Source organism: Mesoplodon densirostris, chromosome 9, assembly GCF_025265405.1.
Source record: "Mesoplodon densirostris isolate mMesDen1 chromosome 9, mMesDen1 primary haplotype, whole genome shotgun sequence".
In the NCBI taxonomy this organism is placed as follows: Eukaryota; Metazoa; Chordata; class Mammalia; order Artiodactyla; family Ziphiidae; genus Mesoplodon; species Mesoplodon densirostris.
Window position 1 is genome coordinate 14,232,035 of NC_082669.1, and position 18,243 is coordinate 14,250,277.

The 18,243-nt window shown below is 36.0% G+C and overlaps 1 protein-coding gene across 2 annotated transcripts in view; it reads right to left on the bottom strand.

Moving 5' to 3' along the window:
• The window catches only part of PHTF2 (putative homeodomain transcription factor 2), a 177,745-nt gene that overhangs the window by 84,385 nt on the left and 75,117 nt on the right, over nt 1-18,243 (bottom strand). Inside the window, exons 6-9 of one of the 2 annotated variants that reach the window (XM_060107587.1) lie at nt 17,319-17,484; nt 16,229-16,393; nt 6,330-6,516; nt 4,328-4,483 (exon numbers count right to left, since the gene is read on the bottom strand). In XM_060107587.1, coding sequence (XP_059963570.1) covers nt 4,328-4,483; nt 6,330-6,516; nt 16,229-16,393; nt 17,319-17,484 — 674 coding nt within the window. The remainder of the gene's footprint in view (nt 1-4,327; nt 4,484-6,329; nt 6,517-16,228; nt 16,394-17,318; nt 17,485-18,243) is intronic. The other variant, XM_060107588.1, reaches the window with a different exon arrangement.

Here is an 18,243-nt window from a genome sequence, read left to right on the forward strand (position 1 = left end):
ACAATAGATTTCATGTATCTACTGTTTTTGTTTTTCAAACAGAAGTTCAATAAATTGATTTAAAATTAACAAATAATCTATATCAGGAAGATAACTGCCAACTCATGTTTCTTAATCTATTGTAAAAAAGTGAAAAACGAAAAGGCACAAGTTAAATAATTTCTGATCAATTTACTTTTTCCTAAGAGTTTTTAATGTACAAAATAAATACCTTTGACTACATTTTAATTTAAATTAATTCCAAATAATCTTTCCTAAATAAAGAATGGTAATAGCCATCCTTACGTAGTCAAGTATGCTGAAATTTTTGGATTTGTTTTTAGCTATCCTCTGTCACTAAGATTTTGTCTGTTCTACTTTAAAATATTTTATATTTACCCCTCTCCATTTCCCATGTTATCACCACAGTTTAGACTTCATCATTCACACCTTGTTTGCTCTAAGACCTTCCTGACTGACCCCTACTTGAAAGGCCTTCCCCTCTTTCCAGATTAACCTACCCACAGTGAAGCTATTTTTTCATTCCTCAGACAAAAATCTTTCTGTGGCTTCCCACTGTTCTCCTGCATAAAGTTCACATTCCTTCACCGAGCATGCTTGCCTTCAAATGTGCTACTTCGGATCCTGTTCTCCACTTCTCCTCCAGTGACACTGGGCTACGTCGTAGCCTCTAGACACAGCTTGCTCTTTGCCACTCTAGTCTCTGATCATGTTCCTACCTCTTACTGTAATCCTACTCTCCTTTAAAGCCTACTCAACAAAGTGTCAGGAAAATACCATCTCTACCCCTTTCGAGCCGTCTTACCTTGTTTCTGAGTCTTAGTTTAGCCATCTACCAATGGGGAATAAAACTACCTACCTTAAACAGATATTAAAAATTAAATGAGCACTGTAGCTTTTAATACAAACCTAGAACAAAGGCGCTCGACAAATGTTAGTTTAAAGGTACTCTCTATTTAGAACAATTACTTTGTCCCTGAAGCGAGTTATTATTATTTATATTCATTTGATGATCAATTTTGCATTGTTGTCTGGCATCTGTAATATTGTCTGTGTTAGATGTTCATGTATTTCATATCCTCAAATAAATCATAACTCTCAAATACACTATAAGTCTATGAAAGACAGAAACCAAACACTACTTTTTTTGCCATCATTAGCACAGGTAACAAGATGTCTTAAATGAATGAGATATATTATTGATAATTAATTTATTGATATTAGAATGGGATACTAAATATATATTTAGTGTACTGATTAAGAGTATTTGTGGGAGGAGGGTTGTTTGAGGGAGAAGTAAAAATTTTCCAAAAGAGCTGAGCAGGAAAATGAAAAAAGAAAGAAAAAAAAATACAGAAAGAGAAAAGCGTAAAAATTAGTCAGTTTTCTTTCATGAAAAGCACTCCAAAAATACTTCCGATTCACTAATGTCAACCAGAATATTTAAAGCATAAGCAGTTTTCATCACAACAATTTTCATTAGATAGCAAGACACAGACTGTATTAAGTAATCAGTAATTGCTAATCGAAAATTTTTGATAAAACTATCTTATTATCTATAACTAATTTCTGATGCAGACTTGTTAATCAGATACAGAAATAAGTAATAGGATTAAAGGCCTGATGACTGTTTAAGTGAAACTAATGGGTGATTTCAGGGATAAAGAAATATCTATAATTCTTTATAAATGTATTTTGTCAAATACTGATTAATAAGTGGGCCATTTTACAAATGTAAAATCTAAAAATTATTGCCTATAATTGCTTACATTTCAAACAGAATTTTATCTGCAGTATTTAGGTAGTGAGTGGCCACTTCAAATTTCACTACAAATTGCTGAATTAAGCCAAAAAATAGGAAATTTTAGAACTGAAGAAAATAGCTCAAGTTAATAGCTCATTTAATACAATTTGTTCTGCTTATTTCAAATCTTTAGACAGATAGCTAAAACTGAGGATACAATCATATTAAGAAAGTTTATTTATTTGAACTGAAATAGATGAAGGGAATAAACATTTATAACAGAAATGCTTTGTGCGTGGCAATTATGCATAATCTTATTTAAAATTAACAATCTGATGAGGCCAGTCTCCCTCCCTCCCCACTGTACAGAGGCAGAAACTGAGACTCAGGTAAGTTAAATAATTTTTCCAAAGTCACTTAAGTAGTCTGACTCCATGCCCATGGTTTCTTCACTATGCTTTCCATCAAATGCTGCCTTCATCAGATGAAAAGCTAATCCACAATAGGGAATAAAAATTAAAGATACCTGCAGAGTTAAACAAAGCAAGACAGAGCTAGGAAACAGGACAAGTGCTAAAACAGAGCTACTGGTTCCCCAGGACACCTCCTATATCTCAGATAGCCAAGTAATTCTACCATCTTCCCAACAAGAGGCTGGAGGAAGCCAATCAGATATAGTAGATAGTAGAAAAAGGCAAGAAACCAGGGTGGGGGTAGGGTTTGGGGGTTGAGGGATAAGAGGGAGGAGGGTTAGGAGAAAGTCCAACACACTGAATGGCAAGATCACTACCTCATCCCCAAACCCCTTGGTGCCAAACACCATGACAGCGTGGTATAATATCTACCACCCCCATGCCACCAGAAGATTGGATGATTCTTCCTGAAAAACTAAATGCCCCTAAAAAGTATATCTATAGATGCTGACATCTGGGAGGCTTACAACAAATGGCTGGGTCCCTGACCAGTACTCTTAAAGTGAGGCCCACCAGTCTTACCCCTGCACAAAGTGCTTCCCCAAATGATTTCTTTGTGCCTCACCCTAAAAGAAAACAGTATCACCAGTAATTTGAAGAGTATAGTAATAAATACATATAGATGCAAAACAACGCTACAAATCCTCTGTCTGAAGTTTACTTATTCAAAGGAGGTTGTGTTTTGCTTTTTCAATAAAAAATAAGAACAACTTTGAAGGTGGTTTGACTTGAGAGTAAAAAAATTTGGAACTGAAATACAGCTTTTTAAATATTTTCTAGTCTAAAGTTCCTCACTTCACAGATGAAGAATTTGAAGACCAGATTTTACTTTTAAGTAATTTTTATATCACGTTTAAAAAGATTTAAAACAACCAATGCCTACTAGCTAATTATCAGCCTTACTTAGAATCTGGAAGATTTTAAGAAACATTTATTTAAAAGTTAAGATCAGTAGAATAATGTTTTGCCCTTCAAGAATCTCAGTATTTCAAAATATAGTTGCAAACCAAGAAAAGTAAAGATTAGGGGAGAGAAAAGTACCTCTAAAGCCAAGTAATTTATTCTATAGGAGAGTGGAGACCTCCTTCTATAGGAGGTCCTGAATTCTTTCCAGGACCAACAGACTTCTAGCTGTGCATGGAATAAGACTTTGAATTTCACAAGCATGGTTAACTGGCTTAGGAACACTAAACGGTACATCAGATAATGTGGAAGAAGAGGCAATGAATAGACATACTGGCATTAGTGTCTTTCTAATGGCAGCCACTGAGAGAAGAAACAGCTGTAGTCACGTAGAAAGATTAACTAGAGATAAAACCACAAAGAAGAGTGTACAAAGAACAAGTAACTCTTCTAATCTTAAAACTCTTAAGCTATTCATATTCCAGCACAGCATAATATTAGATTTTTCACAAGTTTGACCCTAAATCATCAAGAAAAAAAATATATTCTAATACAGTACAAAAAGAGTAGAAGGTAATGTTTATCAAAAAGTGATGTAAAAAGTAATTCATGTGCCTTCAAGCAAGACAATGTATTGTCCTTAGAATAAAATGTGAAAATACAATTGAATGAAAATTTTTTTCTATTTAAATATTTCAAGAGCTATAATAACTTCAAGAGATGTGGTAAAGTTGGAAAAGGGTTTGGAGAAAAACAGACATTAATAAAGAAAAACAGAATCAAAGAAGAAAAAGGAATTGAATTTTATAACATGGGTGACTTAACTGGTGACAGTAACATGAAGGAAGTCATTTAGAATAATAACTTTGCTACAATCTAGAAGTTATAAAGCCTTTCAAATCGTGGAAAAGACTAACATAGGAGTTCACAGATTCTCTCTCCAGGATCTTCTTTAAAAGGAAACAACAAACTCAATGTATGAGTCTTCAGAAATAATGCACAAAATGAATACAAGTGTGTGGCTATCATGTGTGAAATACATTAATCTAAAACTGCTTCTTTGTAAGTCCAGATCATATAACAGTAAGATATCGAGATTGATGGGAAATATCTGTTATTTCAATAATCATAAATTTGTTGAAAAAAGTTGTAAATTAAAAACATACAAAATAGATATATATGTACAGATGCAAGGCCAAGTATATACCTCATTAGGGTAATGTTTCTTATAATGGTGTGGCTTTCTATTCCGAAGAATGCTCTCGGAAGTCCTGTCTGCATGACGGCGCAGTGGGTATCCTGTCTCTGGACCTTCTTCACTGGAGACTTCATCAGAGACATTTGTTACTGTCCTCTGGGTATCCTAAGTTAGGAGTATAAAAAGAGAGTTGTTGGTAATTTCTGACTAACCTCGCAGCTTTAAAACTGCAAAATTTTAAATTATACACACATATACACAGATACCTTCAAATACCTCTAAAGATCTCAGAGTAATTGATTAGTACTACCTGATTTTCTAAAAAATGTCTTAAATCAGTGACTAAAGTAACTCAATAGTCATTTGTCAAATATTGTTCTATAACATTTCTGTTCACAAAAGGATCTGAAATGGCTTACAAAATTGAGAACGTAAAATAGCATAAAAGCAGAACAGAGACCCTTTAAAGGAAGCCTGAGAGACCTAAAATGAATTACATTATTCTCACAAACTAAAAATGCTATCAATCTTAAGACCAGCACTGATTTAATAATGGGTTATGAGACAATGAGGAGGTGACTGGTAGCTGAATGAAACACGTATCAGTCAGACAACACCATGTAAATACTGATTTTTTAGAGATAACCAGATTCCAGAAGTTCTGAAACTGAGAGACTCCAGAGCAGATATTTTACTGATACTTTCATGTTCCTCTTATATGACATTAGTAGGTAATACATACCTGGAAATGTGTTTGAAAACTGCATGGCTAAAAACTTAATTTATTTGTTGACTGATGCTAGTGATGTGAGGCTCACATTACCAGAGAGTTAAATGCCTCAAAAATCTAAAATCAGAGTAAGGGACTCTGATTCATTGCTGCCCCATGCTATTTATTATATAGCTACAGGTACTGAAAATACATGTACTGTCAAGCAATAACACATACTTCACTCAAAATAGAGAATCCTCTTTTTTTCCTTTACTTTCCTCAACACACGTGTTCATGCTTACGTTCCTAAATGTAACAAAGGTAACATCTTTTAATTTGACCATATATATATATATTTTTTTTACTGTAACAGCTTTTAAAGAATAAATTATTTGGGCTTCCCTGGTGGCACAGTGGTTAAGAATCTGCCTGCCGTCGCAGGGGACACGAGTCCGATCCCTGGCCCGGGAAGATCCCGCATGCCACAGAGCAGCTAAGCCCATGTGCCACAACTACTGAGCCTGTGCTCTAGAGCCCGCGCTCTGCAACAAGAGAAGCCACAGTGAGAAGCCCGCCCCCTGCAAAGAAGAGTCGCCCCTGCTTGCCTCAACTAGAGAAAGCCCATGTGCAGCAACAAAGACCCAACACAGCCAAAAATTAAAAACAAACAAACAAATAAATAAAGATTTAAAAAAAAAAAGAAGAATAGATTATTTAACCAAAAAACCTCAGGGAAACAAAGAGAAAGAAGATATTACATTAAGCTTTGTTACAATAAACCCAGGGTTTCTTCCGGAAAAGTAAACAGACCATGGTTATCCTTAGCAAATATTTCCTCAGTAGGACTTTTTTCCAAATTAAAAGCAAAACAAATGTGCTGACACCAAAGGTAACACAGGTAGGAAAAACAAGGGAATAGTTTCTTACAGAGAACATTAATGGGAGACCAGGGTCCGAGTTCAGTGTCTAGATGTTCCATTTGAAATGGATTCTTACACACACACAGAAACGGGGAAATAAAAAGTAACGCTGAACAAATATCAACTATAAATTATAAAGTGCTTTAACATTTCAGAAAAACTGGAGCCAGCAATCAATTCAGAAGGTGCCAAGTTATACTGGAAATCAGGTTTATTCACGCTACTTTATCTGATTTTCAGCTTCATCAGTGTGATTTGTAAAGGCTCACAGAATAAATTCTGGAGAAAATACATATACTCAAGGGCAACTACTATGTCTAAGTCACTTCCCATTAACTAACATAAAATCACACAAAATACTTTTAAAAATCACACTTACTTTGCTGGGAATGTTCCTCAGTGTTCCTGTGTTCCAGGTTGCCTCTTCTGGCCGAAGAGTTTCACACTGAAGTTCATGGCTTTGTACTCCATCTTCGCTGCTTTTAACAGTCTTTTTCCCATCAAGGGATACATAGCCATTGTCAGTCTCAGTTGATTTATCAATTGAATTCTTTGCTTTCTTTGATCTAAAAAGGAAAATATGTGAAGCATGTTATGTGGACTTAGCTTATTCTGGATAGGTTACCAGCAGAAATTATGATCTGTTAATAATTAAATCTGGTAGTTATTTCTCAGCATTTTAATCGCTACCTTATTTTTACAATAAATAATTCAGAAATATAATATCTATCGTAAAAAATAAACATGTAAATCAATGTCCTACTTCAGCTTATTTTATAAGTTTCAAGGTCTTACAAATAGCAATTCTAAGAGACATGCCCTAACTTACCAAACAATTATTGGTCAAAATCACCTGGCCTGGACTTCCCTGGTGGCGCAGTGGTTAAGAATCCACCTGCCAATGCAGGGGACACGGGATCGAGCCCTGGTCCGGGAAGATCCCACATGCCGTGGAGCAACTAAGCCCATGCGCTACAACTACTGAGCCTGCGCTCTAGAGCCCGTGAAACACAACTACTGAGCCCACATGCCACAACTACTGAAGCCTGCGCGCCTAGAGCACGTGCTCTGCAACAAGAGAAGCCACCGCAACGAGAAGCCTGCGCACCACAACGAAGAGTAGCCTCCACTCGCCGCAACTAGAGAAAGCCCGTGTGCAGCAACGAAGACCCAACGCAGCCAAAATAAATAAATAAATAAACTTACTAAAAAAATGATTAAAAAAAATCACCTGGTCTTTGAGCAAAATCTAGGATCAAAATTTTAGCGATTTTATTATGGTTAATTATATATTTTTAAGGTCTTATTTTTTTAAGAACTACCTCAGTAATTATTAAGTTGCAATTAGTGGTTTAACTTAGTTTTAATACTCTACTTTACCCAAATACTTTACCATTAGTATGGATACATAAATATTCTGATAAATTCATTTTAATATACAATGGAGACACAGGACTTTTGTAACACAAAAAGCACATGAAAAAAGGGAAAACTTTGTACAAGATTCTACCTAATGGAAGAAGTATAAACAAAGAACTCAAAGAAAAAGAAGTAACCTCTTTCACCCACTGAAATACTCTAGAAAAAAAATTAGTAATCATGTAGCTTACAAGTACCTAAAAGACTACAATTGAGGTTCTTCACTTATAGGTATTAAGTTTTTCTCAATACAAAAAGTATAACATGGAAAATAATAAACCATGTGATTAATAGGCAAATGCTTGAAGACTCCTCTTCAGAGACTACGGTGGGTGAAAGAATGGCTATCCAAAAGAAATATTAGTAGAAACATAATGTAAATCCCACATGAAATTAAAATGTGCTCAATGCAGATTAAGTCTGTCATAAAACATTACTAAAAAGTAATTGTATTTAATTATATTTAAATAAATTCCCTTGAATTTTCTCCAAGTATCAGTTTTGCAAGACAGGAAAAATAAAACTAGTATATTGCCTTCAGGCAGGTCAAAAAACAAAAGGACTTTCAAATGGAGAAAAAATGTTATCTTTAACACTACAGTTACTCAGTTCTATTGGAATCTATCAGAACTGTGCAGGACCTTAGAATTCATCTATGCTAAATATTCATTTTGGAAACAAGGAATCAGAAATATAAAGAGGCCTAGGGGACTTATTTAAGGTCACATAGCCAGTTAGAGGCAAAGCTGACATTAGAACACAGACCTTCTGACTACGAGGTTAATTATATTCTCCACAGTACCTCCAAATGCCCACTCTCTGGGAAACTGCCTGTTAGGATTTCTTCTTAACACACTCATCAAAGCCTAGAAGATTTCTGTCTCGTACAAACAGGCCCCTTTCCTTCCTGACCTTCTCCGGCAAGACTACTAAAGGGGACAGACAGGCCATACCTCCCATATGCTCTACAGAGCTCTGATGCTTTCTGGTCATGAAGAACACACCTCAGCAGAGCTGCAAGACTCAAAAGTCTAATCTTCTGACCCTTTTCTTTCTATATTACCCTAAGAGGCATGGAGAGACTAAGGGAATGAGCCATAGAACAAAGATCATTTAAGAATGGCAGAGGGAGGGAGGAAAATGAATTACAGCAGAGAGGAGAAAGGGCAAAAGAGAAAATAAAAGGTGCAGAGAAAAGCTGTGAACTTCTCTGCCTAGAGAAGAAAGAGATAGAAATGCCAGTTATTAACTGTTCCCTTTACCTCTCCCTTGAATATTGTGCAATGTGTACATGTGGGAAAAGACCAAGGGAAGTGAAGTTACTTGATATCTTAAAAATGTGAGAAACTCAAAGACAGTGAAAGTGTGTGCTGGAAAGGTATTTATGAAGCTTCATGGAAACTGTATTGGGCTGGAAAGGGAGGGGGAAGGCAGTGAATAAGGTGAAGGAAGACTGAAAAGTTGATAGAACAGAACCATTAATCAGCCAGGATATGCAAGAAGAGAAATTTATTTGGGAAGAAAGATAGAACGCTGGACCTGAAGTGCCTGGGAACATCCTGAGAAAGATCAGTAAGCAGCTGATAATAACACAGGCCTAGAAGCCAATGGTCAAAGCAAAAAAAAAGTAGCTGTAAACTTGCAGAGTGAACCAGAACCCTAGAGGGCCAAAAGATACAGGCGTAGGGAAAAGGGCTTTGAATCAGTAATAACGGCTGCTTTAAGAATTTTTCTAAGGGGAATGTATTCTTTCCTTACCAGGACAGAGTAAAGACTATGTTAAGCCAGGGGCAAGAGTACTAGTAGCATTCGTTTCATTTACCTTTCGGCTATCTCCTACTTCCTCCCTACTTCCTCTCTTCCTTATCTCTGCCTCCTTCCAATCTTCTCTAGGTTGTTTCTCTCTCCCAAGATCTCCTCGAAATACAAGTAACACTATCAGAAGATATGAACAGCAAGTTACTAAGCTACAGTAGCTACCTGATGCTTCTCTTCTGCTAAGTGCAGATAACGTGCAAACCAAGCTGAAATAACAAAGAAAACACTAAATGTAAGTACCAACCTCAGAGTTTACAAAGCAGCTCAAAATACAAATCGAGGCAGCTTGACAGGGGCTGGTAATAACAGCACTTGCAAAAGCATTGTTGGAATGGAACAGCAGGAGCAGCCCAGCAACAGCCAGTAATGGCAACTCATTCGAAGGCAATTTTAGGGCAGGGGGCCGGGTGCAGCCCAGAGGGGATGGGAGATGGGCTACATACAGAGGATTAATTGAATAAGTATATTGAGGACAATAGGAACCAGATTTTTCAGTGATAGAGAAGGAAGATATAGAGAGAAGAAAAGATAAAATGAACTCTGTGATATTGTATCTGAATTGGAAATTCTGCAAATTCCACTGCAAATTCATGGCTTATATCTAAAGAAATAAATATAAATGTAAAAGGACACGGACACACACACACACACACACACACACACACACACTTTCTAGCTCTGTCCACTGAGAAGGCCCCAGGGCAGCAACACCACAATAGCAATGAGCATATCCAGCATTCAGATCTTGGTTTCTATATACCACTCTCCTTGAAGAAGTGACTCATTCCAGGCCTGAGGCAGAGGAAGTACAAGTTGAAGCTGGAAACATTTTGTTGTGCCAGAAAGTAAGGAAGGGTTCAGAGAATGATAAGGACATGCCAAAAAGACAAAGACACTGCTCAAAGGGGCTCCCCTGGCCAAATTGAAGTCAATCTAATATCAAAATAAATAATGACAGCAACAAATTGAAAAAAATAGAAATCCATAAGTAAATAATTAAAGGAAAGCTCTTCCATAAAGTAGAATGCCAAGTAATAAATGTAGAAGGAACGACAGAGTTAGAAAAATTACCATTTGACAGCCACCATAATAATAATTCAAGCAAGAATCATCAATCGATGCTAAAACCAGAAGGTGAAGGTGGGATGAGAAATAGGTTATTTTTATAGTTAATGTATCTCCACATAGGACATTTGTTGATTATAAAGGAAAAAATAAATAAATTTACAATGGAGAAATATAGCAGACACTATCTTAATCGAGTGATTCATGTAAAAATCTACATAGTTTGCCACCTGACAGGATGCAATGATATTGCTGCCAAAAATGCATAACTGGGTTTAATTATGAAGAAATATCACACTACTAACTCAGTGGTAGGCTGCTAAATGTTGAACAACCAGCTATCCAGGGGTAAAAAGCTCTTGTTTATAGTGTTCCCTTATTTCCATGGTGTAAATAATCCTACCACGGCCAATTTCAAATACCAACTGACAAGGCTGAAGACAGCACTGGGAAGAGATACACATATTGAGCTCTCACAAGTCACTTGGAGCTACATCCAGAAAACCACCTGCACAAACCCGAATTAATAGACATTGTACAAAGTGACTGCCTGCCCTGTATCTTCAAAACTGTGAAAAACATGAAACTTGAGGAAAGACTGAAGTCTGTCCCACAATGAAGGAGACAAGACATGACCCCTGGATGTGGCACATGATCCCAGATTGATCCTTTTGCTGTAAAGGATATTAATAGGGACAATTAACAGAATTGAACTGGGTCTCTGGGGGAAAGATATATGGGAGTTCTTTGCATTGTTCTCTCAACATTTCTGTAAGTTTGAAATTGTTTCAAAATAAAATTATGTATTTTTAAAGGTACAAACTGATTACTTTAGATCTGAGCATCAGGGACATGCTGACAGGAGAAAATGTAGGAGGGCTAAGTTCCAATAAAACAGGTTGAAGAGGGTCAAAAATTGTGACTGCTCCAGGCAAGGTTTAGTTTTACCACTGATTGCTATATCATTCATAGTCATTAATTGCTGAAAGTAAGAACTTCACAGAATTATATTAATTTCTCAAAAGGAACACAGGTTACCAAGACTCTTTTGTTTAAGTAATTCTTCCCATTCCCTTACAAAAGGGGGTAAAATTATTAGGGAAAGACAGTGGGAGTGAGAGATTTATTTTTTAAACATATATATTATGAAATTCTACTTAGAGTATATTTTTTAAAGGGAAGTTACTTCTATTTAAGTGAACTGAAAAATATGTAAAAAAATAAACTGAAGGGAGCTAAATATTTTTATTTTTTTCCTTTCTTTTTTTGGGGGACAGGGGATCATTTAATAGAATTTCCTCCTTCTCAGGGGAGAATTTAGTGGGTTTTTTTTTTTTGTAATTGCATTTTTTTGTAATTTTTTTTTTACGGCATAGTGATTCAATATTAACAGCACGTTGATTTTAAAATAAACACATGATTCTAAATCATCATTCCCTATCAAAAACAAAAGCAGGATAGAAAGAAGCTGGTTAGGAATTATTGTCCTACAATATAGAAAGAAATGGTACTTTTTAGTATTATCCACAGAAAGATCTTACCTTTTGATAGCTACACTTTATGTATATAATACACCCACTTAATAAAACCAGAGTTAACAATAGTTTCTTAGACCAACCCAAACACTATGAGTCACAGGCATCTGGGCAGTGAGGTTAGTAGTATGTTGAAAATGGAGACATACAAGTCTACCATGATTTTACATATTCCATGACAGAAACAGTATTTCCTGCATTTGGATTTTTTTTAAATTGAAGTAGAGTTGATATACAATATTATATTAGTTTCAGGTGTACAACATAGTGGTTCAGCATTTATATACTGCTGCACTGGATTCTGAACAAAAAGCATTTGCAAAGATACAATGTGCAATTTCACTGCCATGGTCATGGCTTATAGTTTTATAACTAGCTAATAACTAATTAACACTTGAATCTTTGGATGGCATAACCTGTGTAAAATTTTCTTTAAAGTATTATGCTTGACATTCAAGAAGGGTAGCTCTAAGTCAAAAATACTCTTAGGAGGACATGACTTTACATGTAGTATAATTACCCTAGTTCCTTTGTGAGATATAGTGAGAGACAATTTGATTCTTTTCTAAAAAAATGCAAATAAATGTACAATCTACACTATAAGTAAATCATAAAACTGAATTTTTTCACATAAAAACTTTAGCCAAAAAGTTAACACAACTTTTAAAAACTTACTAGCTTATAAAATATCAAATGTATTGTGTCAAACATGAAAACCACTGTGCTTCTATATTAAAAAACCTAGTGAGGTAATCAAGAACACTCATGATACTCTGTCCTGCCATGGAAAAAACGTTGGAAGTATTTCTTGGTGCTCTCAAAAATATTCAGAGGTATACAAATTGAGCCAACTGAAGATCATCCTTTCAGTATGAAAGGACATTAGAGTTGCTAGGGGGAAGTTAACAGTAACAGATAACTCTTGTTCTAGAACATAGTATGAAATTTCTGGCCTTGCTCTCATTTGCACAAGGTTAGGAAACAAGGAGGAGAGGAGGTTAGAGAAACAGAATGCATAAAATCTCAGATATAAGAAAATGACACAGGGGCCTGCATATAACCATCACTGCTATCTGGAGCTATGCATACACCTTGATTACATACTAACATAGCCCTTGAAAGACTTTTGGGACCCTATGTTTCTCAAGGCATTCTCTACCACACATAAGTTTGAGAGGTGTGCACCAAATTGGGTTTATTTATAGTACCTGTAATCTTTTTAGGACCAGTCCAACTCTAAAATACAGTGACTCTAGCAAATTTAATAAGTTATCTAGTTGTGGCCATAAGATAGTCTTAAAAATCTGGGATATACCGGCATTTACACAGTCTTCATGCTTGTCTGTGGAAGACATCCAATAGACCTTCACCCAGTCTATAGCTTAAATGACTGAACTTTTTAAACTACAGTCAGTAAAAACCAAATTTTAATCCCTGTATCAAAAATTTCTGGTGGAACTGCATACCATCTTAACTTATATTATGCAGTATACTCCATCCTGTGAAGAAAATCAATTTATTGAATCTAATTTTCACTTTAGTGTTAAAAACAGCAAATATGGAAGCTAAACAGAACAGAAATCTTCAAGGTAGGTCAGTCACACATAGGAATTAACAAGTAACCTGGTTTTATTCTGATATCTGTCTCTAACTCACCAAGTCCATTTATATGTTACTTTTTCTACTCAAAAAAGAGCATAATTTCTACTGACTTTATTTTAATGATATTGTGATCGTCCAATGAATCTTCAAGGACATGAAAGAGTACTTAGGATCCATCTGAATTTTGAAATAGGTATTATGCTGAAGAGATGTAAAATCTACTCTTTTAAATATTTATTTATTTATTTTTGGATGTGTTAGGTCTTCGTTGCTGTGCGTGGGCTTTCTCTAGTTGCACAAGCGAGGGCTACTCTTCACTGCGGTGCATGGGCTTCTCACCACCGTGGCTTCTTTTGTTGTGGAGCACTTGGCTCTAGGCACGTGGGCTCAGTAGTTGTGGCTCGTGGGCTCTAGAGTGCAGGCTCAGTGGCTGTGGTGCATGGGCTTAGTTGCTCCGTGGCATGTAGGATCTTCCCGGACCAGACGTGAACCTGTGTCCCCTGCATTGGCAGACGGATTCTTAACCACCAGGGAAGCCCCACGATCTAGATGTAATTCTTCCTATTTAATCTTTCTAGTAGCAACTATAATTATGCTAATTTAAGACAATTAACTGATATTAAAGGGCTAAATCCTTAGGAAATACGGTTGATTTCTACATCTTTTCTAATTGATACTTTGTTTGCCTTAATTTTCTCAGGTTTGTAGAATTCTTTTACAATAATTCCCTATTTTTTTCAAATAAGAAATACTATGCCTTATTTTAAAAAGAATAGTTTTATCTTGAGAATGAAATGTACTTAGAGATGATAATAAGTAGGGCATTTCTAACATATAAATACAGGATGTTAAAAATAGTAGTTTCCAGGGCTTCCCTGGTGGCACGGTGGTTGAGAGTCCGCCTGCCGATGCAGGCGACACGGGTTCGTGCCCTGGTCCGGGAAGATCCCATGTGCGGCGGAGCAGCTGGGCCCGTGAGCCATGGCCGCTGGGCCTGCGTGTTCGGAGCCTGTGCTCCGCGACGGGAGAGGCCACAGCAGTGAGAGGCCCGCGTACTGGGGTGGGGGGGGGAAAAGTAGTTTCCATTCTAACATCTAGAAGACCATCAAGTCACCAAATACAAAGCTTAGATATTTGTGTGGTTATGCATTTATTTTCTCATCAGTTATGCTAATTCAGATACCTTAATGGAAGTATCCAGCTTTTCAACTTGTTATCACCAGAAACAATTTTAAGTCTCAGTTGATATTTCAGTTTAAGCCCTTTCTGATTTATCAAAGCCTGAAACACCAAGACATCATCAAGATTCCAGAAATCAGTTCAGAACTTCTAAAACTAACATTTTTCTTAAGATCTTTTTGTACCCAATATTTAAAACAGTTTCATTCATATGCTGGCAAACTAGGTCGCAAATGAGACAGCTGAAAATACTGCATCTTTAAAAACATTTAGATTATAGTTGTCATGATTAAAGGGAATAAATCCAAAGGGATTTAGCCATTATAATATCAATTACTAGTAGTCAAGGTCATGCTACAGCCCCAAAAGAGGAAAATTAAACTCTGAAACTCATTTGACTAGAGAAACACGGTAGAATTCTAAAGGCACCAACCTGTTAATTTAGGAGGATTCTGAATACTACATAATACACCAGTTTCAGACAACGAAAACAACTAAATGATCCCCCCAAAGCAAAACATATCCACTATGCTATTTATAATTGCTTAACAGAAAGTCTTGAGAAATGTTTAAGAAATTGACTCTGCAGTGATAAAACTATCATATCTTTACTGTCAGAAAGTAGAGCTATTTATATACATTTTTTAAAAAGACTAACAGAGAGAGAGACAGACAGACAGGATCCAACCTAAGTTAAAAACAAAACAAAACAAGGATTTCCCTGGCCGCCCAGTAGTTAAGACTCTGTGCTTCCAATGCAGGGGGTGCAGGTACGATCTCTGGTTGGGGAACGAAGATCCCACATGCCAGCGCAGTGCGGCCAAAAAAAGCCCCACAAAAAGCAAAAAACAAAACCAAACCTGTATCTTCTCTGGAAGAAAACTAAGTGGCTGAAAAAGTCAGAGAATCAACTTAATGCCACATTACTGCAAACTATCAATATTAAAATTTGGGAAAATTTCCTCCCAAATTACAATCAATAAGAATATGCCATGATACAACTGCTTAATTGTATAATGCATGATACACTTTATCATAAGAGCACAATCACAAACTGATAAAACAATGATATTAGTAGAGAAGTTAACAAAAGTGACCGTAAATAGTTACTTGCAGTATCCCTTTTCTTGATTTATTAACTTAGCAACTTTCATCAGTTTTGGTAAATTTTTATTATGGTACAAACAAAAAACCCAAAGTACAAAAACAGAATTTCATATTATAGTATATATTTTATTCTTTCAAATAACAATACCTATATGTTTTATTTTAGATAATTGAGGCTAAAAAAAGTCATACAACTCACATGACATATTAATAAAGCCAATTTTACCTATAGTGCCGATAAAAATTAAATACCCAATTTAATAGAAATAAAATAGTGCTTGAGAAATCACAAAAGAAACTAAAATCAAAAAATCCTAACTGAATATACTTTGATGGTATATATTCATTCTCACATAGATGGATTTACATATATATCAAAGTAAATTTTTATGGTCTCTATTTTTTCATTACCTATAGCATTATAACTTATCAGAATAAAATCCATAATAGGGCTGTCATATTTAAAGTCATTAGTACTCATTACCTGAGACTGGAGTGCCAGAAAAGGGATAGTGCATTTCTATGCCATATGAAGTCTTGAATAAATACAAACCCTGATAAAAAGAAAGCAGCATGCCAGAGATCTCTGAAGACAGCGCCAACACTGTAAGCGGTGCTTGTACCGTGGCTCTGAAACGCTCCCTCCTGTGTGTTATCTGTGGTACTAGAACCATCTCCTTCCCTATGTACTTCCAAATGGGCTGCTTTTCTTAATTTCCTTCATTAGAAGAGATTAAGAGTGGAAGGTAGCTTTAAAATTTTAACAACCACTTTCTCAGTAGTACATTTAAAAATTTACTAAACATAAACACAGGAACTTTAATACATAGTAAACTTCAGATTGCTGGATAAAAGTTATGCCAAATATTAAGTATATATTCAAGACCAATTTCTATAAACGTTAAGGCATTGTTCCTTGCTCATACTGACAGGTCAGTGGACATTAGGTTGTAAGGACAGCATTGGATAGATATTTACAAAAGCATTCCTTCCCTATTTGAATGCCACCTACTGGCAGATGAAGAAAGAAGAAAATTTAAATTGGAGAGAATTGTAATCTGTGTGATCTGCAGTGCTATTTATCTAATGAGGTATTATTTTTTTCAAAATAAAGAGGACTTAAATCTCAATATCCCAAAACTGCATATGTCACAATCTCTTAGCAACAATATTCAAAAGAGGAATTGCTCCCAAAGACCCTTAAAACAGAAGTCCACTGTGCTAAGTGGCCAGTAAGACTTGCTATGCTTACTTAGTCAAAGGGCAATACTAAACAGCTTCAAATGACATTTAATAAATGGAATTTAGCTGAAAAATTTCCCTTTCGTTTTTGCCAAAGTACAAGATTTTGTAAACAGTGGGAATTATTAGCAATGCCAGCTAACGTGTATTCCCTACATTGATATTAAGTGCCTCAGCAATGAGCTTCAAGAAAGAAAACAAAAACAAAAACAGGTATGGGGTCTCAAAATGGCTCTGAAGCAAATAACAGAAACTAAATCATTCAGTCACTGATTCTGAAGCTCACTGCTTTATTTTAAAAAGCAACTTTACAAGATAACATTTTATTTATTCAAGTCAAGAACAAGCCTGGATTCAAATTACAAAAATCTACAAAAAGATCACTTTTAAACAGACAGTACCTTCTTCTTTTACCTCCTGTACTTAGCGGAGGTTTAGGTGTTCTCGTTGAAACAATCTGGCAGTGCACAGTTCCCAGGAGCAGCATCAGCCATATCGGCCCAATCACTTCCGTCAGAGGTATGCTATGTGGGCTAGAAGCGGAACAGAATAATACTATTGCGGCAACTATAAAAAGGGAAAGAAAATATGTTTAATTATAGATCTGACAGTCACTTCCTCAAAACTTTAAAAGTTGCTCTAACATCGTTCCTTGCCAGATAATTTTTCTAAATTTAAATGAGTCTAAAAGTTACTCCAGACAAGCTCTTTCAGACTATTTTATTGTTTGCCCCTGGCTAACCATGCCATTCAGAAATAAATTCTTGGAACAGGGTAACAGCCAACATGATCTCTAAAGTACACAACTTAATACTGCAATGAAAACTAGACACATAAATCTAAAGTCATTCTTGCTAAGATCACAGACACCCTCCTCAGTTTAGAGGAAACGGGGGACATATAAAGAAATAATTAAAACACCTGTAATGGACTGAATTGTGCCCCCCACCTCCATTCCAAATGTTGAAGTCCTGACCCCCAATGTGACTATCTTAACAGATAGGGCCTATATGATGTAATAAAGGTTGAATGAAATCATAAGGGTAGGGCCTTAATCCAAAAGGACCAGTGTCCCTATAAGAGATAGAGATACCAGAAATCTCTCCCAGCTCATGCACAGAAGAAAGGCCATGTGAGGATACAGCAAGAAGGTGGCCGTCTACAAGTCAGGAAGAGAAACCTCCAGCAGACACCAATCCTGACAGCACCTTGATCTTGGACCTCCAGCCTCCAGAACTGTGAGAAAATAAATGTCTGTTGTTTAAGTCCCCCAGTCTGTAGTATTTTGTTATAGTAGCCTGAGTAGACTAAAACAGTATGATAGAT